This window comes from Aedes aegypti, chromosome 3, assembly GCF_002204515.2.
Source record: "Aedes aegypti strain LVP_AGWG chromosome 3, AaegL5.0 Primary Assembly, whole genome shotgun sequence".
NCBI classification, from domain to species: Eukaryota; Metazoa; Arthropoda; class Insecta; order Diptera; family Culicidae; genus Aedes; species Aedes aegypti.
In genome coordinates this window covers 199,102,187-199,126,942 of record NC_035109.1, presented here as the reverse complement: position 1 = coordinate 199,126,942, position 24,756 = coordinate 199,102,187, and the positions used below count along the sequence as shown (strand labels likewise).

The window sequence follows — 24,756 nt, the reverse complement described above, 5'->3', positions numbered from 1 at the left end:
AATATATTTGAAAATAACCAACCCCTGTAAGTCGTATTTCTAATTACCTCTTTCCGCTAAAAATACAATTGCAAAACTTGAACCCGTTATACTGTCTTGTCTGGGGTCCCAGATAGCCGTAGCGGTAAACCCGCAGCTATTTAGCAAGACCATGCCGAGGATCGTGGGTTCGAATCCCGCCGGTCGAGGATCTTTTCGTAAAGGAAGTTTTCTCGATTCCCAGAGCATAGAGTATCTTCGTACTTGCCCCACGATATACACATGCAAAAAATGGTCAATTGGCAAAGAAAGCTCTCAGTTGATAACTGTGGAAGTGCTGAGAATCAGGCTGTGTTCCAGTTGGGACATAATGCCAGAAAGAAGAATACTGTCTTGAACTACATCAATAAACACTTAATTAAATATAAATATAAAATAGACGCATACTCTCCGATGTACTGAAGATCCGCGGTTTCGACATCGTAGCGCTGCAGGAGGTGTGCTGGACAGGTTGGATGGTGCGAACGTTTAGAGGTAATCATACCATCTACCAGAGCTGCAGCAACACACGTGAGCTGGGAACAGCTTTTATAGTGATGGGTGATATGCAAAGGCGCGTGATCGGGTGGTGGCCGATCAACGAAAGAATGCGCAAGTTGAGGCTCAAAGGCCGGTTCTTCAACTTCAGCATCATAAACGTGCATAGCCCTCACTCCGGAAGCACTGATGATGACAAGGACGCATTTTACGCTGATTGTCAGAATCTGGGAAACGGAACAGCTGCCGGAGGAGTGGAAACAAGGGGTCATATGCCCCATCTACAAGAAGGGCGACAAACTGGAATGTGAAAACTATCGTGCGATCACTATCCTAAATGCCGCCTACAAAGTGCTATCCCAGATTATCTTCCGTCGTCTATCACCAATTACAAATGAGTTTGTGGGAAGTTATCAAGCTGGTTTCATCAACGGCCGCTCGACAACGGACCAAATCTTCACTGTACGGCAAATCCTCCAGAAATGCCGTGAATACCAAGTCCCAACGCATCACCTGTTCATCGATTTCAAAGCGGCTTATGATAGCATCGACCGCGAAGAGCTATGTAAAATCATGGACGAGTACAGCTTTCCCGGGAAGCTCACAAGACTTATAAGAGCAACGATAGACGGTGTGCAGAATAGCGTGAAGATTTCGGGCGAACATTCCAGTTCGTTCGAATCCCGCCTGGGACTTTGACAGGGTGATGGACTTTCGTGCCTGCTGTTCAACATCGCGCTAGAAGGTGTCATGCGGAGAGCCGGGTTCAATAACCGAGGTACGATTTTCACAAGATCCAGCCAATTTGTGTGCTTCGCGGATGATATGGATATTGTCGGCAGAACATTTGGAACGGTGGCAGACCTGTACCCACCTGAAACGTGAAGCGACAAAAGTAGGCCTGGTGGTGAATGCGTCAAAAACAAAGTACATGCTGATAGGCGGAACCGAGCGCGACAGAGCCCGCCTGGGAAGCAGTGTTACGATAGACGGGGATATTTTTGAGGTGGTTGATGATTTCGTCTACCTCGGATCCTTGTTAACGGCTGATAACAATCTTAGTCGTGAAATACGGAGACGCATCATTAGTGGAAGTCGCGCCTACTATGGGCTCCAGAAGAAGCTGCGATCGAGAAAGATTCACCCTCGCACCAAATGTACCATGTACAAAACGCTTATAAGACCGGTGGTCCTCTATGGACATGAAGCATGGACCATGCTGGAAGAGGACCTGCAAGCACTTGGAGTGTTCGAACGAAGGGTGCTTAGGACGATCTTTGGCAGAGTGCAGGAGAACGGTGTGTGGCGGCGGAGAATGAACCACGAGCTCGCTAGGCTCTACGGCGAACCCATTATCCAGAAGGTTGCTAAAGCCGGAAGGGTGCGCTGGGCAGGGCATGTTGCAAGACTACCGGACAACAATCCGTCGCGTCGGACGGTGTTCGCTTTGAATCCGGTTGGCACAAGAAGGCGGGGAGCACAGCGAGCGAGGTGGCTTGATCAGGTGCAACAAGATCTGGAGAACGTGGGCCAAAATCGAAGTTGGAGAGACACAGCCATGGACCGAGTAAATTGGCGTAACATCGTTAACGAGGTTTTATCAAATTAATTGATGTAACACCAACTAAATAAATAAATAATAATTTCATTAAGTGAACAAATTATTAAAACATTTGGAATTGTTTCTTTATTATGATTATGAATTGCCAATGGCCAACTTGTTGCACAAGATAAAACTGTTCGTTATTTCTAATGCATTTTGTTATTTTTTTACGATTTTACTGATGTGATATTAACGATGACATATGATTTTTATGAAATCATTTATAGAACTCTACTCGATATTGGAGGGGCCATCCAGTTAGGAAGGTATCGAGTTATAGAACACAAAATCAGTACAATTGTGATTCAATAGTAGCCAAAAAAATAACTTTTACTATGGTTCTATAACTTGATATCGAGATATAAAATATCGAGTTAGGGAGAGTTGACTGTAACTATTTCATGTACGTAGATGAAAAAACGAATTTAGTACTATACCATGTAATTCCACCCTATCTTTTGACAGATACGCGTATTTCGACCTCAACTGTAAGGCCGTCTTCAGTGTCGTGTACTAGAGTCCAGTTTTACGGAAATTGTCATATTTCTGAAGATTTTCAACGAATCTTAATTCTTCCGTCGGCATTCAACTTCCTGTTAGTTCTAGTTTCTAGAAAAATTGTAAACATCTATACAACTTTCCATCGGACAAAAATACAAGCGACAGAAAAAATGTCATTTTGACATGACCTCGGAAAATCCGGTGTCCGGTGGCCAATATACATGGCCAAGCACGTTCCTAAAACTAGACTAAATTTGCCGTCGGAAGCTTCTGGGTATATTTTCCATAAACTTATAAGCATTTGAATTTAGGAAAAATTTTGCATATCTCAATCATTTTGCCTATCCCCTGTATTTTATTCGACATAAAATTGATTGTGGAAGTTAAATAACAAAAAATCGATTATAAAAATAGGGGAGGAGGGAAGGGATGTACCGAACAGCTCTTAATTTTTAAGTTTTTACAAAAAAGATAGGGAACTATGACTATACCTATAGTTCAAATATATAATGTGTGCATACGATGGTTTTCTTCAAGTCGAGTCTAATACACGACACTGAAGACGGCCTTGATTGCTAGTCTATCGAGTCTATCAGATTACGAAGAGACGAAAACTGATCATTTTGAAAATAAATCAGCTAGCAACTATGCCAAATATATTGAACCTCGCGCTAGGTTTCATGTGTTGAGTTTACACAGTGCTATACACGCAAAAAAATTGTGCGGTAAGAACTACTATTTTAGGGGGTTAACTTAAGCGCTCGCACCGGCAATTTTCAGCAGACCAGAAACGCGCTTGATTTTACCATGTTTGTAGTCGAAATCAGATTGTTGTAAATTATTTCTGTCGAATGTACCAGTTATATGGTGGGATGTACCGTAAACATAGTAAATTGGTCTAAAATTCCATGGTAGTTTCAAGAATGGGCGTAGTCAGCTACAATAGTAATTATTACCACAGAATTTTTTCCCGTGTACATAGGGCCCCATACTTATGATGAGCGGTGAATGGCGCCCTGAATCTGTATCATTGACATACATGTTATTCGGAATAAATATATATTTGTTACATTTCAATTTATTTCCTACAAAACAAATGTATTATCCTGCGTCTAGCACAAAAATTTGTGAAAACTATCGAAAGACCGTTTTTTCACATAATTTAACATGTGTGTTGTGTTGAATGAGCGGTGAATGGCGTCCTTAGGTATATATTGTAAAATGAAATTTCAATAGAAACAGAAGTTATATGAAACGTATTGCCTTTTTCTACATTATGTCTTGGAAGCTTTTTTTCAATCATAATTATCAGATTTATTATGGTGGCTCATATTGATGTGTAGGAAGGACAATTTTGCCTCGTAAAAACTACAAATTGTGTAAATATAAACACAAAATAATATTTTCAAAAACGTTTCAAAGAGAGCTCTAAATAATCTTTTTTTTTACAATATACATTCGTAATATGAAAGGAGATAGTTCAAACTACAAAGCAACCTTATGGAATGATTAATTTCTAATGTTTCGCTAAGCTTTTCAAAAGCTTCTCCTTACTGCCCAAACTTACTAGGGATATAACATTATTATGTTCTATGTAAATTTCATGCATCGCCTAAATGAACATTTACTAGCTATGTGTTCAATCCTTTCCAATCCATTTAACCTTAACTAATCCAAAATTGAGAAATACTTTTAGATTACACGAAGAAATCACAGGTAGAGGAAGTTAGGAAACGGAGGGCTAATGTTTTATTATTATTTTCCTTTCACTAATTTCTCATTATTTCCATTGATGTATCATTCTAGCTCTCGGAAGTGGCGTCCGAACTTACAGAGGAGCATTCGTCATCGAATTTGATAAGCGAGAGGTTAGAAGCAGAAACGAAAGAAAGGCTGAGGCTTGAGAAGGATGTTAAAGCACATCAAACTATGTATAAAAACTTGCAGGAGTCGGCTGAAAAATTGGAGTTGGAATTATTGTGTGCAAAATCAGATTTGAGCGGAGGTATACCTGACTATTTTGAAAATGATGAAGTTGGTGTCAACGTATATCGATTGAAGTACGAGCGAGCTCTACGTGAACTAGAATTTACAAAAAAACGATTACAAACACAACATGAGCATGATCTGGAGCAACTTGTTGGTTTGAAAAAGCAGTTGGAGAAAAAGGTAAGAATAGTTAAGGCAGTCGAAATTATCATATATTTTGTTAAGTATTTAAGTAAATAACTTAGTTTTATTAAATATTGACCATAACTTGCTTTCATTCATCACTTTAATTCGTTCCAACAAATCTGGAGGCTATTCTACTGCGTCTTGCTCTTCCAGACATATAAAAAGCATTCGACAATGTTAAATTTTCCAACATACATTGTAAGAATAATCAAAAGTTAAGCTAAGTACATATGCTGCTCCGCTCAAGAAAAGTAAAAAATTCTGCGGAAGAAATGGTAAAGAAATTTTCTACAGTGAGCTCCATTTGAAATGACATTTCTTTTCAACTGCGTACTGCGATCAAAGAAAAATGCTTTTCTTGACCATTTCTCACAAGAAATTCTCCACGCATCGAGATAGGCGATTATTTTAGCTGTGATGTTGTTACAAATATGTCAATATATGTGGTGCTAGAGGACTTCTTGAAAATCCATTGAGATTCTTTCAGAAACCCTTCTGGAATTATTATATGTAGTTAATTATCTGATCGCTTTGTGATTCTTCCAATAACCTCCTTGGGATTTCCTATTGGATTATCCCGGAAAGCCCTCTTGGGTTTTTCTATACTCTTTCAGGATTCTTCCGTAAAATTTCCCTACAATTCTGCCGAAAATGATTTTATAGTTGCTTTCTAGTTAAAAAAAAACTATTCTTTCACTTCACTTTCTTCCGCGCAAATTCTTGGGATTCTTTCGGAAATTCCTCTGGCATTCTTTTGTAAATCCCAATGGAATTCTTCCAGAAATATCGGTGGAATACTTCTGAGAATCCTGTGAAGAAACTTTTAGATGCCTCTCGGGGATTTTTTTTTTGAAAATCTTTTTTATGGAAATCCCGTCGAAAATCTTCAGCAACTCTGAAATTCATCCGTAAATTCCTCTGAAATTGTTTGGAAATCCTCCAGCACTCTTCAAGAAATCCTTTTTATTTTCTTATAGATTTATGGTTATTGATTTTATTGATTTATTGCTGTCTGAGATAATTTTGAATATCCGGAATTTTCCCGGAAATTCCTTCGTGATTCTTTAGATTTTTTTCTAAGATTCTTTGAGAAAAAACTCTGTGATTCTTTTGGAAACTCATAAGGAAGTGTTCTTGATTTTTTTTTTGTGATTTATAAGTGATTTTCCTTGGAAATTTTCTAAAATCACTCTTGAGTTCAAATGGAAATCCTTCAAGAAAACTACCGGACAGTCACTGGGACTTTAAAAATACCTATGAGGTTCTTTGATTACTGATTTCCTTTTCTGAGAATCTTCTGAAAATTACTTTTAAATGGTTCCGGAAATTCCATTTGAAATTATTCCGTAAATCTTTCTGGAGTTCTTCTGGACATAGGAATTATTCTGGAAAATATTCATGAAATCTTCTGGATGTCTGTGAATTTTCTGTGAATCTTTCAGGGATTCTTGCGAAATAACTTCTTGGATAATTTTGGATATCACTATTCAAAATCCATTTGGAATTCTCCTGGGATTTTTTCAGATATTTACGAAAATCCTTGAATAATTCCTTTAGAAATCTCCCTAATAATATTTTAGCGATTTCTCTGCGGATCGACCTGGGATTCTTCCAGAATTCCAGAAGTATTTTCATTATTTATAAATTACTCTTTTTAGCTTGTTTTTATTTTGGTTTAATAATTAAAAATGGATAATTTGAAAAATGTCTATCACGATACCATTGAAGACTTTTATGATAAAACTGCAAATCGTAATGTGAATGCCTTGCGAATATTACAATGGAATGTAAGAGGAATAAATGAAATGAGGAAATTCGATAATATTTTAGAATTCATAGATAACTTGTGTGTTCCGATTGATGTAATTGTGTTGGGAGAAACTTGGCTTAAAGATGCGTATTGTTCGATGTACAATGTTCGAGGATATAATTCAATATTTTCATCCAGAGAAACATCTTCTGGAGGACTAGTGTTCTATGTGCGCAACAAAATAGAGTTTCAAATTGTAGAGAATGCGATTTCAAATGGATTCCATCACTTTCATCTACGGCTCAAGTTGCAAGGAACTTCCCAAGTAACCACAAGCATTATACCATTGCATTAATTTGACCGAAAGTCAACATTTTTTGCATTAATAATGCAGGTGTCTACTACCTGGAAAACCTGGAATTATCAGGGAATTTTATTCAACCTGGAAAAAACCTGGAATTCTCAGGGAATTTTGATCACAATCAGGGAAATTATTTTGAGGCAGTAATTCATGATAGAATATGTTCACGACAGAGGATTTTTGCGTTATAACCAAGAGCTATCATTAATTGCCAGAAAACTATCTCCATTTGAAAAAAATTCGGCTGCGCCGCTCTCCAAACACTATATGAGCTGTTCAGTGAGGATCCATTCGAGTATGAGATTTTATCAGCTTATCAAAACATGATTGATGTTTTTAATGTACCCTAAATTTCTTCGGTAAAGGATTAACATATCTAGGGCTGGTAGCAGGTTTCTTTTTAGATACCATTTTTATGCAAGTCTCTAAAAAATATCTATTTTTTGGTGTCTGAACTCTCTATTTTAATCAAAATAGTCTCTTAAGTCTTTTTTTTTTCCTTATCTTGCTTGCTGATAACTGAGATGCAAAATTTCTTCTTTCTTTCACAATTTCTGCAAAATTTTTCGAGAACAGTCTAAGGAAATATCCTTGAGGTTTCTCCAGAGATTTTATCAGGAAAACAGTCTAAGGAAATATCCTTGAGGTTCCTCCAGAGATTTGATCAGGAATTTTTCAAGAAATTCCTTCAGAATTTTTGCATAGGATGCTTACACTGCCCATAACTGCTAATTTGTAACATTCGACAAAATTAGGCATTGAGTAAATGGAAAGTGTGCATTTTATGGCAGTATGGGAGGAAACTAAAATTTCTAAAAATTACCAGGAACATTTCATCCATGGATTACTGAAGTTCATCCAAACATTTTTCAATGAATTTCTAAAAAATCCCCATGGAATATTGAAAAGTTCTTTGAAGGTTCCACACAATTTAACACCACAGCAATTTTTTTCTATGAAATCCTTCGATTGTAAGAATAATTATTCCTACACAATTTTCTAGTAATTTCGTCCTGTGTTCCAGAAGATCCTGCGCAATATTCTGCGAGATATTATGATTTTTCTTATTGTAGCAATAATCTTGGAAATCTTCTAAAAGTTCTTAAAGAGTAAGTCTTCCTGAAAATGCTCTTTGATCAATGGTGACCTAAGAGATTACATAAGTAACTGTAACAGAAGATACCCGTAAATTTGCTTCAGGAATACGTCACGAATTTTCTCAACAATTTCTCAGCTTTCTGGGAAATTACATTCAAATTTACTTGGTGAAAACTCCTAAAAGAATGCTTGAGAAAAAAGTTTTGAAAACTTCCTTGAGAAATCTCTTAGAATTAATAGAGGAATTTCCGAAGAAATCCTAGGAGCAATCTCTGGAGTAATTCCTGAAGGTATCCTCAGAGAAACTTAAAATCTTATAAAAAATCTAAAGAATAATTTTGTAGAAAAACCTAAGAAATCCTTGGAGGCATCTGGAGAAGTTTCTGGTTGAATATTACAACATGTATTAAACGGGAGTCTTGGAGGATGTTCTAGAAAGGGCTTTTTTTTTTAAATATCTGAAATAATATGTAAAGGAATTTCTGATGAAAGCCTTGAGGTATTTTTTTGTGATATTGTTTGAAAAATCCTGGTTCTATTTTGAGATATCCAAAACCCAATTTTTGGAGGAATTCCTTAGGAAAATTTTTGGAGAGTGAATATCTCAAATATAGATATCAATTCATCCCTCTCGTAATGTCGTCGTAATACATCAATGAATGTTTGTCCTTTATTGGCATATACCAGATGCGCTGGTATGTCGTCGTAATGACGCGAAAAAAAAAAATTGAGAAAAAAAGTTTTAAAAATATTTTTAGAGAAATGTCTGGTCTGATTAAACTATTTTGTCCTGGTTCCTGTTAGGCTTCGTATTTTGATTACTGTTTTGTCTCTTTTCGGTCTCTTTTTAATTATTTTTTAATCTTTTTTTCCTGGAAAGGTTTTTAAATTTAATATTTTCAAGAAATTCATTCACGGGGGGCTGATTGTGAAAGACTTCATGCACAATTTTCAAAATTATGGAAAATATTTAATTTCAGAGAAAATTTTTTTCGAAAAGTAAACTGGAATTTGAAAAACTTTAAATTCGAAATTTCATAACAGTCTTGATTAATTTAGAACTTTTTCGAACAAAACGCAAACATTTATAATTTATTCATATTACCACAGTTGAATGTTATACGGTCGAACGCGATTACCAAGGGGCTTGATAATCCGTGATTCTATTATCAAATAAAAGTACTGATGCACTTGAAAGTTCCGTTCAGTTCACAGAGCTCTTACAAACGAAATAAAAAACATCATCATTGGAAAATACGATTCCTTTGAATAAAACTTAGCTTTGGTATTGTTATAATCTTCATATTGTAATATTGGAACAGTTTCAGCATGCTTTACATAATGTTTAGAAGTGTATAAATAGCTATCAAATCGAAAACACTTTAAAATTTGTCATTAATTTGTTTTAGACATATAAAATTAGTGTATTTCTTGAACCTGGAATTAGTTTTATAAAACCTGGAAATATCAGGGAATTTCATTTCGCTAAACGAGTAGACACCCTGAATGTTATCATGCATTTATTCAATAACTGTCAAGCAATGATCCATTTGATTGACATTATAAATGCTTTGTAGCATTATTTTAATTCAGCATTATGTTAAGCGTTTAGAGTGAATATATAGTTATGCTGTCATACAAGATTACGTAACCTCATTAAACGCACTCGAATCTGTAATAAATAAGTAAGACGATCGAGCACGATCGCACTCGCTCATTACGTTTTGTGGGATATGGAAGAACAATTTTTATAATGAAATGACTTTCTTCCATCTCGAACCCCCATTTCATGATCTAAGGATATATTTATTCATTCAGAATTATGTTGTATTTTATTTATGAGCGAGAAGAAATGTCGATCAATTTCTCTCCCCTGAAATCTTTTCAATGCGCTAGGGCTTTGTTTTGTGAGTTGAGTCCTGTTATTTCCTCTACGAGAAAGAATGGTGAGTGGGAGGTTTGGTGTGAGTGCAACCGACGAAAAGTGGTAGCGACCATGCCGGCCGAAAGAAATGCAGTAGTGGTGAGGTGCAACATGGCGGCGAGGAGTCCGGAGCTACACCGTTGAACGGAAAAGAGGAAAATGTTATGAAGATAGAAGAAAATCAAGAACAATTAGTGCAGAGTAGAGCAGACACGAGTACTGGAGCGAAAAGACGGCGTAGGAGGAGTCGCCGTAGGAACAAGTGTTTTTGCTCTTTCTCCGGTCCGTTAAGTTCCTTTCTCGTCCCGCTGTTTGTGTTTCCACTGTGGTGAAATTCCAACATAGTGATCAAATTCTTTCTATTGATGTTTCATTTGGTGAGAAAAGGAAATCACTGTTGTTCAATCGCCAAAGAGAATTCTTTCTATTCGTTAGTAACTGGGCGAATATTAATGGTTAACACACACAGTGGCTTCGTTTATAAGGAACTTTTATCCTAACTTATCACATCAGCAGCTTTAGAATAGGACACCAAAGCGTCAGGCATGCAGCACCCCATCATCCTAGTTGTGGGTTCGAATCCTGATTCCAACAAAAAAAAAATCAACCTAAAAATACAACCATAAATGCTTTAGTAGGGCTTGTGCATTAAAACTGCTTTACCAAGTATTGCATTAATTTGGTTGTTGTGGGGCCCTTTCCTACATTAATTATGCTTTATAAAGCTTTTAAAGATTATGTCGCTTTTAAACAAAATCTGATAGCATACTATAGAGCAAACATAAAGTATTCATATATAGCTTCGTGGTTACTTGGGTTTTTACCATATTCATGGCGTATATCGCCCATGACTTCAGTAATTTCCATGCATTATTAGAAAATTGGCTCACTAATGCATCTCAAGCCTGTCCAACGTTTATTGTAGGTGATTTGAATGTACCGATAAACCTATGCAACAACAACGTAGTAGTCAGATACAAGAATCTTATTGAGTCGTATGGATTCCTATGTTCTAATATTTACGCTACAAGACCGGTAAGCTTAAATATTTTAGATCACTTTGTATGTTCATTTGAAAAAGCTGCTTTGCTACAGAATGACACAATTTTCAGTAATGTTAGTAATCATATACCTGTTGTCTCGAGCCTATCATTTGCATGTCAAAATAAAATAATCGAATAGAGCTTACTTAAAAGGTAGTCAACCATGATAAATTGAACTGTGAATTTAAATCGTATATTGAAAGCATTGCTGAAATCCAAGATGTTAATAATGTGTCTCAGTGGCATGATCAACAAATATAATACTTTGTTACAAAGCTGTACTAAAATAATTAAAAAGCAGGTCAACATTAAAGGTACACAGTGTCCATGGATGACTCTTAACTTATGGCAACTTATCAAAATAAAAAAACAATCACCTGAAAAAGGTCAAGCGGAACCCCAACGACCAACATGCAAAATCTATGTTAGATCATGTATCGAAAAAAGTTGAGAGATACAAACAAATTTGCAAGGGGGAATATTATGAGAAAATTTTGAATAATACTACACATGGCAAATTATGGAAAAACATGAATAAAATATTTGGTCGTGCAAAAACTTCGCATTCTATAACTTTGGCTGTAAATGGGAGGAAAATAGAAGATGACACCGAAAAATGTCAATTATTTAATGACTCCCTAACATAGGTGGGAACTTGGCTAGTAGGATCCCTGTTGAAGGAAGACAGAATCCACTTGCCAATCTAAATCCAATCAGAGAATCTCTTTACTTACGACCAAGTTCATCGAATGAAATTATCAATATAATAAAAACATTAGCTCCAATAAATCTCCTGGGCCAGATAACATTCCTGCTAGTGTAATCAAAACTAATGCCACAACATTTTCAAAAATCTTAAACACATGTTTTAATCGAATTATTGCATCTGGTCAGTATCCTAAATGTTTAAAACATTCCAAAGTTTGTCCAATTTTTAAATCTGGTGACGCTTGTTTACTGGACAACTACCGTCCTATATCAACACTTTCGGTGTTCAATAAAGTTTTCGAAAAACTATTAGTTAACAGGTTATTGGATTTCTTTGAAAAACATGATTTGCTTTATAAATATCAGTACGGGTTGAGGCGGGCCTGTAATACTTCTACGGCATTAACAGAACTAGTAGATTTTGTAATAAATGAGGTCGATTGTAGAAAAATAGTTGGTGCTCTCTTTATTGATCTGAAGAAAGCATTTGACACACATAATCATGAAAAATTGCTAGAAAAACTTCATTGTTATGGTGTGAGAGGATTAGCTAATGATTTACTGAGAAGCTATTTAAATGATAGAACACAATATGTTAGTATTAATGACAGAAAAAGCTCAGAAAAACTAGTAGCAACTGGAGTGCCACAAGGCAGCAATATCGGACCCTTGCTCTTTTTGGTCTATATTAATGATTTGGGAAATTTACCTTTGGGTGGAACACCAAGGTTATTCGCCAATGACACTGCTGTATTTTATCCTGATAGCACAACTGAATCAGTGATTAACCGTATAAATCAAAACTTAGCTAAATTGAAAACATATTTCTCTAGTAACTTGTTGTCATTAAACATTCAAAAAACAAAATACATGATCTTCAGATCACCTAGAAAGAAACTACCTTCTCATTCAAATCCAGAACTTGAGAATTGTTGATTGATAAAGTTGAATCTTTTAAATATCTTGGAATATATCTGGATTCCACGTTTTCTTGGGAGACTCAGATAAAAAATGTCGAAAAAAAAAGTTTCTACATTATGCGGAGTCCTCAAAAGAGTTTCTTATTTCCTGCCACAAACAGTTTTACTAAAATTCTATTATGCGCATATACACTCCCTGCTACAGTATGCCATCATTGTTTGGGGACGGGCCTGCAAATCCAAATTAATTAGATTACAAACTTTAGAAAATAGATGTCTTATAGTAGTTTACGGAACAAGTTGCAGAATGATGATTTTTACAGCACGAGTTGTAAATTTATCGTACGAGGCTTGCCGAGTAGGATAATTACGACGAGTGCTGTAAAAATCGAGTTCTGCAACGAGTTACGTACAACATTTTTTGCAATTTCGTAGAAGACTACTTGAGGGTATCGGAAATTATATCAGAATGCATTCACCATCATTTTACAATTTCTGAAAAATCGTTGTGTTAACTCAAAACAGTTGCGTAATGAGAAAGCGTTGCGTAATGAATCATTACAGCACTGGTTTCAGTTGCGTAATGACTATTCCCGCACTGCATACTTCAGTACAGGAAAGTAGGCCGTTTCATGACAGATTGGCGTGATGAAAATCAGCCTATTACGATGAGAAATTGCAAAAAAATAATTTTCAAATTACCACACTTGTTTCCTACTTTTAACCTGTACGATAATAGAGCTCATACTATTCTGCCACTTTTGGGTTTGTGTGAATTGCAGACGCTTACTACGGTACATGATATTGTCCATAGAAACGGAACACTTTTCAATATTGCATTACCTGTCAGACATATAAATCATAATACGAGACAAGCTGGAAATTTGGAACTTATCAGGGCGTCGTCAACACATGGTGAAAGACGCATCTCTTGCATTGGTCCTTCAAAATTTAATAGTCTACCCAACTGCCTAAAGCAAATCGTGAATAAAAATCAATTTAAATTGAAAGTCAAAATATACTTGAAAGGAAAAATCGCTGAATTTATGCTATAGCCATTTAAGTCATCACAAGCTGGTAAATTAAGCTATTTTCTGTAATTTTGTTTGTTGTTAGTTTTAATCAGATATAGTTTTATAAATTATCCTTTAATATCTTTTCTTCTGAGTGTTGCCAGACAAAGGAACCCTTAAAAGGAGTTTGCTCCACTGGGATTCCTATTCTGTGCAACTTTTACTCTCTTCCATTATTTGTTTAAAAATTTGTACTTGTCTTTGTCTCAGCTCTTGTAGTTTAATTAGTATATATCTTTAGTTTGTTGCCAACTGAGCTGATATAGTTGAGTCCACTACCAGGAAGCTCATTTACGAGCTTTTTGGTGTGGGGAAGAGTGGAGGGCACCTAAAAAAAAAAATCTCCTTTGGTACACAGTGGGCTTCGTGGCCGTGCGGTTAGCGGCGTCAGTCGTTTAGGCGTATTGTGCCACGAAGCGTGGGTTCGATTCCCGCTCCAGTCGGTGGAAACTTTTCGTCAAACGAAAAATTCATCACTGGGCTACTGGGTGTTTCGTGTTGTCCGTTGCCTAATGTACGTGATTGTTCAGTCTGTGCAGCCTTTGGCTGAAGACGGTGTAAATTGTCTCTTTGCCAGAATGGTGTCTTCACAATTTTAGTGCATTATTTATTTTGGATTTCAAGCTATTTCACCTTAATAATATCCAAAAATATTTGGTAAGTGTTTAAGAGACCGGGTTTTTATATTCATAACCATATATACCATAGCCTAGAATACCTAAAAATTGTCACTCAGCCATGAAAAATGGCGTATTTACAATACACGGTATTGTAAACATTTCACAGAACATATTTTGTAGTCAAGGAAAACAGTTCCAAGTGTTAATTACCACGGATTCGATAGCTATTGAGTTACTCTTTCATATGCAAGCTAAAAATTTCACTAAAATTTGCCCCTGTAAATGTTAGAGGAATGTAAAATAGTCGATTTTTCAACATAAAATATCATATAACTTCGAAAATATAAGAGATGCATTTTTGATGTTTTCTAAAGAAATGCGTATTTTATCGATTCAGACAACTTTGTAGAACATCAAACAACAAAATCTCAAAAATATCCAGAAACAGATATAACCAAAAAAACAGTTTTAAGAGATCGTTCACAAAAAATAACCCATATCTCTTCAAATTCAATAGATAAAGCTAAGGGGCTGTCCATTAATTATGTAAGGGTTTATGGGGGGAGGGGGTGTTTGAGATTTCTTACGCGCCATATAACTTATTTCTAATTTTCATACAAAAAATCTTACCATGGGGGGAGGGGGGGTTGAAAAACCCCGAAAATTGTCTTACGTAATTAATGGATCGCCCCTTACGCGCCATATAACTTATTTCTAATTTTCATACAAAAAATCTTACCATGGGGGGAGGGGGGGTTGAAAAACCCCGAAAATTGTCTTACGTAATTAATGGATCGCCCCTAAAGTGTATTCAGCAAACTTTCATGTAGTGAAATTATCTACAACTTTTCCGAAAACACCATTGGTGTACCTTCACTTTTACAAAAAAGTGAAAATCTAACTCACTTCCAGGTGGATTCATTACAAAAATAATACATTCTTAAGAATAACTTCTACATCCCGAACAACTTCTCTCTAACTCTAAAACCAACTTTTCCGATGCAAAACATTTTTGATCACAAATGTAGGCCCTTAAAAGCACTGTGCATTGGTGCGATAGGAAAATACTGTGAATTTGTCTTTTTAATTTTGATTGCCGATAATAGTCGAATGGTACCGAAGCCGTAAATTACCCTATATAAAATAAATCTTTCAAATCTGTTTTAATTTTAGCTAGCTGATTCCTACGATGAGGTTGAGGGACAACGGAAAGCAGTCGGCGAGTGGAAGCGTAAAGCTCAGAAAATGACGAATGAAATGAATGACTTACGCATGCTGTTAGATGAACAAAGCAGCAGGAACAATTTGTTGGAAAAGCGACATAAAAAATTTGATTCTGAGTTTCAAGTTTTACAAGTAAGATCCGCATATACATCAAATTGCAAAAGAATCATCTATTTTTTTTTTTTCATTTCGGTAGGACACTATACGCCAAGAAAAACAAGCTCGTGAAAGGCTATCCCGTGAAAAAGATTTTCTTTTTGCAGAAAAATCTACGCTCGAGCAAACAATTTCGGTAAGCTAAGTCAACAAAAACGATATTACAATCGATGCTATCAATCTATGCTATGCTAAAAATCATATCGCAATCGTTGCTCAATCTCAAAACTGTAAACCTATACCAAAAAAAATCGTAGAAACATATTAACGGTAATCCAATCCGCATGGTTTTTAAATTAATTAACTAATTAGTAGTACAGTCAAAGGAATGTCCTACCCATGATTCAACACGAAGTGACATCATTCCTACAGATTTTCTACTGTCAGATGTGAGGTGTTATTTGATTAGTTGTCATGAGTATTCCTGGAAGTAATTCTTGACAAATAATCAGAATATGTATGTACAATTATCGAAAGATTCCTAAAAAAATGTTTATGTATTAACCCACCGGTAACATCATCATGTGTACCGTAATGTGCCGTAATTCAGCGCAGTTAAGGAATAAAGCGATTCAAATGGTTAATTAAAAATGAGTACCGTAATCCGGGGTAACATTGATCATTTTTTTTAGTTTTTCTTAAATGTTTCTTTCCACAATACAAATGTTACAAGTTTTATATTTAAAAAAAAGTACTGGCACCCACCGCTCCTAACTATATACTTTATTTTGTTTTCCGAAAGATTTAAACGTGTTTAAATAAATGTTTTAAGTGATGTTTTGATTCAGCCGATATGGGGTAACATTGATCACCCAAGTAACAACGTTCGGTAATATTGGAAATGTCGTTACTTACTAAAATCATGGCCCCTGAAGCCGAATATGAAGACCAAACTCTAACAAGTCATTTACTTTTCGAGTTTTTTCAAAATTAAAAACACATTATACCGCGGAATACGCCTAAAAATAGGCAATTTCCTAAGGAAATTCTACTTTCATAATAGTAATTAGTTAATGTTGACTAATTGAATAAACTTATAAAAGATTTGACAACGGAATCGTTTTCGGCGATGCCATATTTAGTAACAATCACATTTTTCTTGATCACATCGTCTGCAGAACTCATGTGCGACATGAATTTTCGGTAGTGTTAGTGAAAATGATAGAAATCATTGTTTCAAAAAGTTGACAAATTTACGCATGAACTAAACGCAATTTTGGCAAAAACCTCAATTTTCATTAGCTTATGAATATAAGAAAGAGAGGCACCATTCATGATTCGAAAATGTTTCATCAATAAATCTTTATTTGAACTTTTAACGAGATGAGTCATTCCGATCAATGTTACCCCGCTGATCAATGATACCCCGGATTACGGTATTGCGAATATTTTGTTAAATTTTACTTTCGTCGAGTTAGTTGCGCGCCGGCCAGTTACGCGCCAGTGTTACGCGCTGCCCAGATCCTATGTGTGTGGCCAACGAAAACGAGGACAAATGTCAAAACTGGTCTACCAGCTGACCGCTGTGAAGTGTTTATGCATGCTGCAAGGTACGGGTATAAATTTTGGTCCGTTTAAATATCAATTGACTGCTATACAAAAGTTGCGAAAACTTTTCTTAATTTTTCTGTGGCATTATTAATTGCGCGCCAGGTAGTTGCGCGCAGTGTTGTGTGGATTGAATGCTACCGTTAAGGGTAAATTTGCTCTTAGCAGGGAAAATAAGCGCACTGTCCATGATAAGAGATTCACCCTGGCGCATAACTGTTTGACAGTCACAAAAAAAGAGAGAAACTAAAATATATCTCAAGAAGCGCAATATTGCATCAACAAAAAAGCTTTATGAGTGGATCGCTATTAAATCTGTTGTAGATTATGGAAAAAATATAAACTAGACTGTATTCATAATTAGCAAGTGTGATTTTATTGAAAAAGTTGACTTGTCGAAATTGCCTAATTCCGCGCAAATTTGAAACGCTTTTCCATATTCCGCGCGGAAAAATGCCTAATTCCGCGCACTGGCCAAAAAACAAAGTAACATTAGTTTTAATGTAAGGCAGCATCCATTTATTACGTAACGCTGCAATTGAACATTTTCAACCCCCTCCCCCTTCTGGTTTTTTGTATGAAAAGTTTTGTATGAGCAGTCCCAGACAACCAAATGTACGCATAACGAAATCACCTGGAGGCTTTGTACGTGCAAAATTTCACTTATAAGATGTCGCGAAAAGGCCTTCTACGTACAAAAGTGGAGGCGATATGCGTGCATATATTATGTGATGATTAATAACATACAATGCGAGTTTATAAATATTCTCCCGATCTAACCTGTTATCTTATGCGACTCAACTTATGATAACAAATGTTGATTTGACAGCTGCTACGAATTGATTCGACTTACTTTGTACAAGTGTAAGGGACGAAACAAAATGTACAAATGAACTCAGAAAAAAAGTGTTTTATGCGAGGAAACTCATCAATTTGACGAGTTTATCCACAGTGCTTTGCGGGTTTGATGTAATTAGTATGAATAAACGAGTTTTAACGTATTCGTTTTTGGGTTTTTTTTATAATTTTTTGACTATATTTCAAGGTTAACATTTGTTATGGTATTTTCAATACCGCTGCACTGGTACCTGTGAATTTCGTATAGGGGAAAGTGAGGCAGCTTGACCACCTTAAGGAAAAGTCGATAGAAGCGCAGAAAACAAATTGGAATTTTCTGATTTTTATATGATTTTCAACAACTTTTAAATCAATACACTAGGTCCACACGATTTCCGTCGTTCAAAATTTTTCATTTTTGGTGTCGATTTTCTATTGATGGGGTGATATGGGCGCCCTATTTCAGGTGTGAAATTATCTCATATAATCTAAAAAAATAATTATTTTGTTCACTGAAGAGGAAAGTTATTAGTATTTAGAAACAATCTGTACAAAAATATTAAATCGTAGAGAACATTGTAACAGTCAAACATCAACATTCTAGAATGATGAAATTTGTAAGAGCCATCCGGGGCAATATGGTCAGTTTTTTCGAACATAATTTATTCTTTTTTCATTAAGTTTAGAGCACTGCAACATGGGTTGTATGGTATTTCAAATGAAATTTCAAAAATGTATGCAGTTTTCAAGGGGTGCTCATTCCATCTCATTGGCGCAATCGCCCCGACTAACCCTATATGTGTATTCAACACTGTTCATTCAATTCAAGGAACTTTATTCGCATTATCACGTTTCTGTGAATCACTCCCGAGAGTGCGTCGTAATTTGTAGAAGATCTTTATTTGTTCAAATATACATTGGCAATGTATTTGTGGCTCACAATGTTAAGTAAACTTTGTGTGCACAGATGTATAGAATAATCCGTTGGGGCTTTTCATAAATCACGTGGAATTTTTACGGATTTTCAGAATTGTTCACACAACAACTTTTAAATTTTTATGAACTTTGGTCTTTGGATAAACTTTTCCTCCCACTTAAATGACTACGTGGTTTCTGGACGGCCGCTTCTAATTTCCATGTAAGTGGGCTTCCCAGATATTCAGCTTTGTGCGTGAAACTTATCTATGCATGAAGATACTTTTCAGGGAAATACAGTGAAACCTCCATGAGTCGATATTGAAGGGACCATCGACTCATGGAAATATCGAGTCATGGCACAGCAATCCTTTGGAAAGCTGCTTTTTGGGACCATCATAGTAACCATGCAATTTTGTTTTTAGTATGGTTCCATGAGTCGATATCGAGTCATGGAACATCGACTCATGGAGGTATCACTGTAGTCAGATGTGAAGACGAATATAGGATGTTTAACTTATTGTTGTTCAGTAAAGAACAGTGCGCGGAATTAGGGCATTATGAAAAAAAGCCTTGACCTAATTCCGCGCAATACGTTTTTGGATAAAACTCAATATTTATGCTAATATTTGATAAGCATCATGAAACATATCTGTAGCAAGTACCGTGAAGGTCCCCAACTCTGCGCAGCTCCCAACTCTGCGCACTTTCACCAAAATCCGACAAAATCTGGTAAAATACTGAAATTTTTGTTCAAAATTTATTTTTCATATATTGCTACATAAGTAATAAAAAAGTACGCGAAGAATTTTTTGACAAATTTACGTTTATTACTTTAATAAAAAATAAAATAGCTTTGAAAATATTGAAAAACGTCCAACTTGACTGCCCGTTAGCAAAAATGCTAAGGGAGTACCTCATCACTTAAGCAAATTAAAAAGAATATATAAATATAAGTTACATTGCACATTGGTCCACGGAACGAAATTAAGTGGAATAAATTAATACAGTCATCTCTCCCTTACTCGATATTGAAGGGACCATCGAGTTAGGGAGGTATCGAGTTACAGAACACAAAAGCAGTGCAACTACGTTCCAAGGGACCATCGAGTTAGCCATGAAAACCAACTTTTACTATGGTTCTCTAACTCGATATCGAGATACGGAATATCGAGTAAGGGAGAGTTAACTGTAACTTGAAAAATATAAGAGATAGGGTTTTGGTGTCTTCTGAACATTTGTTTGACTAGTCAAGGCGCGTTATATGCAAAAGTGTCCTAAGCGCCAAATTTCATAGCATTCGAAATTCGCTCTCAAACTTTTTTATTTCAAAAGATAGCGTGAAAAAATGTTCTACAATATTGAAGATTATAGAAATTATGAAAACTTTGTTTAACATCATTTGTTTCTATATCTGATAGTTTTAGAGATATAGGTCACTTTAGAACTTTATGGTCAAAAATCGGGTTTTTCCTCAATACTAACGTAAATATCAATTTTTCAGGCCTACTGTGTTCTGAAGAGTTTTAGATATGAGCAAAATACACATTTTCTCTGAAGACGTCATACCTCTAAAATTTTCATATGAAAAGATATAAGCGTTTTTGTAGTTTTTTCACCCACTTTTCCAACCTTAACATTTCAAAATGGCGCAAGTGAAATCGAAAACTTTTCCCGTTACTTGAATAAGCATATCTTAAAGTGTATTTTAAGAAAATTTGGTGATAGTATATTTTGATTTTCTCTAATAAATGTGTTTTGAATTATCCCTTAATTTTACTTAGAAAACAGATTTTTTCAACTTCTTGAGATTCTTATTCAATTACAGTCGAACATTTTTTAATACATAAATAAATACTGAATCATTCTTGGGATGAACAAGTAGTTTAGTATTGGTATTTTTATTCATATCGTTAATAATTACAGAAATATTCGCTCTTTGCTATAAAATACCGTCAATGGAAGGAAAACTCGACGAATTTAAACAAATTTAAAAGAAGTCCTGCCAATAAGCTGAATCTTTCACTAGATTGGACAATGCAAATGCAGTTGCATTCCCCTTTTTTAAGTTTGTATAAGTGTTTTCTGAACTAGACAATACTTAACTATGTCAATTATATGCATTCGGCCTCCGTATGAATAAAACATTGGAAAATTAAACTTTGATCAAAATCTCAGAAATATTAAAAACTACTTATTTTCGATACCTTTTCAAGTTTATATATAACCTTTACTAATCCCACATTTAAGGTGATTATAGAACGAAGTCACACCTCAAATTTTCAAGAGCACAAGACTTGAGAGCCAAACAGCACTCCACGTTGAAAACTTATCCCATTGCTGGTCACCACCAGCAAGGAAGTAATTTGATTGATTTTCAACGCGAACTGTTGTCAAATTCTCCTGTCTTGTGCATTTGAAAATTCGAAGTTTGGCTTTTAATAAGTAGCATTTAATTCCACTAGAGTTTGTATCCTTTGACAGATACGCGTATTTCGATCTCAACTGCCGTCTTCAGTGTCATGTACTAGACTCGACTAGTCTAATTAAATGGAATACTACTAAGTTCAGTTTTTTTTATCTATTTAACTAAACAGCTCGAAGATTTATTATCATTTCAATATTAACTTTTGAATATGACTGATACAAGCAAATAATGATAGATTTTGAATATTTTTGAGCTTATATGATTAAAAAGTGAAATACAAATTTTAAAACTCACATTTTATTTTCTTTACCAATAAATAATTTATAAAACGTGACATCATAAGTGTGGTTTAAGTGCATGTTTGCGAATTTAAGTGCGGGATAATGACGCTTAGTGTATAAACTGTATTTATCCAACATGAAAAGAAGCAGTTTTATTTATGGTTCCATTCATATGTATTAGAGAGGTGGGAGAGGATCAAAATAGCAATTTATATTCTTATATATACAACTTTACACCATTCAGCCAAAAAAGTTTAAGACTGACGATGTTGATTGAAACACGATAATTCAAGTAAAATATTTTTTTAACTTGAAATTTATAGGCAGCGGCACGATACTTACAAATCAGTAATTTATTAATAAATGATCGTGATTGTACAAATTACGGTGGACGGTCACACAATTTGCAGGGTGTAGAAACGTGTGACATAATTACACGTCCGCATCAGATCATTCCGATTCATTCGCTGCACTTGTTACATTACATTACAAGGAATAAGTGCACCGAATACACCATAACACGGGAAAAAATTCTGTGGTAAAAATAACTATTTTAGCTGACTACGCCCATTCTTGAAACTACCATGGAAATTCAGACCAATTTACTATGTTTACGGTACACCCTACCGCATTACTGGTACATTTGACAGAAATAATTTACAACAATCTGATTCCGACTACAGACATGGTAAAATCAAGCGCATTTCTGGTCTGCTGAAAATTGCCGGTGCGAGCGCTTAAGTTAACCCCCTAAAATGGTAGTTTTTACCGCACAATTTTGTTGCGTGAAGGATTAGATGACACACACGGTATGGGACGATTCAAATATGACGTCCATCGTTTTCGGGATTTCCGGACCCCCCCTCCGTCCGCTGTCACGCTTTTTTCAATACCTTATGCATGCACTGTTACACTTTCGTAGATCCCCTCCATCCCCCCAATTGATGGACGTCATTTTTGGATGACCCTTATGCTATCACACTTTGAAGGAGCGTGCATATGCAATATGCATAATTTGGACCGCATTTGTGGCGTTACCATGAAAAATAGTGTAAACAGAATTCTATAATGAAAAGTCAAGGTAATTAAAAGGCCGAACTTTTCTGTAAAGTTAAATTATTACCGATATTTATAAAAAAATTGGCATGATAAACATCTACAATATTCTTCTTTGCGCCTAAAATAATTCATTTTTTATGAATATATTATAAAATATTCTACTGTAATTGCATAAGTATCACCAGACGTCAGAAAAAATAATGTTTTCTAAGTAAAATTGAGGAATAATTCAAAACGCATTTATTAGAGAAAATCAAAATATACCATCACCGAAGTTTCTTAAAATACACTTGAAGATATGCTTATTCAAGTAACGGGAAAAGTTTTTGATTCCACTTGCGCCATTTTGAAATGTTACGCTTGGAAAAGTGGGTGAAAAAAACTGCAAAAACGCTTATATCTTTTCATATGAAAATTTTAGAGGTATGACGTCTTCAGAGAAAATGTGTATTTTGCTCATATCTAAAACTCTTCAGAACATAGTAGGCTTGAAAATATTTTTTTTTTATTGCTTTATTATAGAGACTTTCAGCCCTGAGCTGGTTCGTCTCTTTTGAAAGAAAAGAGTTAGGGTAATTTTTACAGTATGTGGGTATATAAAGTTTTTTTTTATAAAATCCTACGGAATTCGAGGATATGAACTTAGTTTTCTTCAGTTTCGGGTGGATAGTGTTCATGTAGTCGTCGTTCGTCCATTTAACATATCAGTAAGCATGTTTCGTCTTGTCCCGTCCGTCAACCTTGTCATAAGTAGTTACGCAGGTCTATGTTGATTGGTAGTAGCCTGTGTTTTTAAGGAATTCGATTATTGATTTTTCTCTGTCTACGTCGTTGGATAATGCATCTCTAATGCTGAGACCGATGTCATGTTGATCTCGGATGATTTGGAATGCAGGGCAATTGATAATCAAGTGCTCTACCGACATATGGGTTGAGCACACCGTACACTGTTTGAGGAAACCATCCCGGGATCCGAGGTCGTGTGAGAATCTGGTATAGCCGCAGCGTAGTCTAGAAAGTATTCTCTGGTCCTGCCAGTTTTTTGTGTCGGTCCAGCGATGTGGGTCGCCTTTTATTTTACGTAGAAAAGAGTCTCGAACCTGTCTCCATTCGTTCTCCCATGCCGAAGCAAAAACTGCTTTGATCCATATTTTCAAATCCGCTGCAGGTACTTCGGGGTTCGCTGGTATTATTGATCTGCCTTCTGCTGCCAGCTTGTCCGCAGCTTCATTTCCCTTGATACCGCAATGGCTGGGGACCCAGACATATATGGTGTTGATGTTTGAGGCTGTTCTGATAGCTTGCACCAAAGGGTGTTTGTTCTTTGGGTTCTCAAGGGCTCTCAGCACACTGGCTGAGTCGGTGATAATAGCTTTCCAGGTGGAGTTGTGTTCTGTGACAGCCGAAAGGATAGCCGTAGCCTCGGCTGAAAAGATCGAGGTGGGTTGGGGCAAGCCTCCACATTTATTAATATTGGGACCAAAAATGCCAAAACCAACTGCAGTTGAAGTCTTTGAACCGTCAGTATAGAAGAGTTCATAGCCGTTCAACTTTCTTTTGATGAGTTCGTTGAAACGTGGGATCACAGTTGTGGGATTCAGGTTTTGTTTGGTTGGTGTGTTAAGTGTCTATAAGATCCTGGGTGGAGAGAAGTCCCACGCTTCATCTCCAACCCAGTGGACCGTGGACACTGGGGGGAGGATTTCGTGGGCCATTTGCTGAAGGAGTTTGTTTGCCTCTTTGAGGAGGAATACTCCCTCGTCATCCCCGCTTGTTTTCTCCAGGAAACTGACAGCTTTGGAGCATACGGATATCGCAAAAACGTATTGGAAGGGGGGAATTCCAGCTTCGACGCACATGGATGTCGCTGGTGTACAGGGTAGTAGTCCAGACAAACTGCGGATGCAGCGATTGTACATCGGTGCAAGTTTGTTGATCACGCTTTTGGAGTTTCTACACAGCAGTTCGGCGCCGTAGAGTAGCCTGCTGCAGACAATTGCTTTGGTAACACGCAGA

General features: G+C 36.0%; 1 protein-coding gene across 3 annotated transcripts in view; it reads left to right on the top strand.

The window, feature by feature from the left end:
- Window positions 1–24,756, top strand: part of LOC5572998 (unconventional myosin-XVIIIa) — a 381,144-nt gene that overhangs the window by 314,193 nt on the left and 42,195 nt on the right. For all 3 annotated transcript variants that reach the window (XM_021852938.1, XM_021852939.1, XM_021852941.1), the window contains 3 exons: window positions 4,427–4,789; window positions 15,466–15,648; window positions 15,713–15,808. In XM_021852938.1, the coding sequence (XP_021708630.1) occupies window positions 4,427–4,789; window positions 15,466–15,648; window positions 15,713–15,808 (642 nt within the window). The remainder of the gene's footprint in view (window positions 1–4,426; window positions 4,790–15,465; window positions 15,649–15,712; window positions 15,809–24,756) is intronic.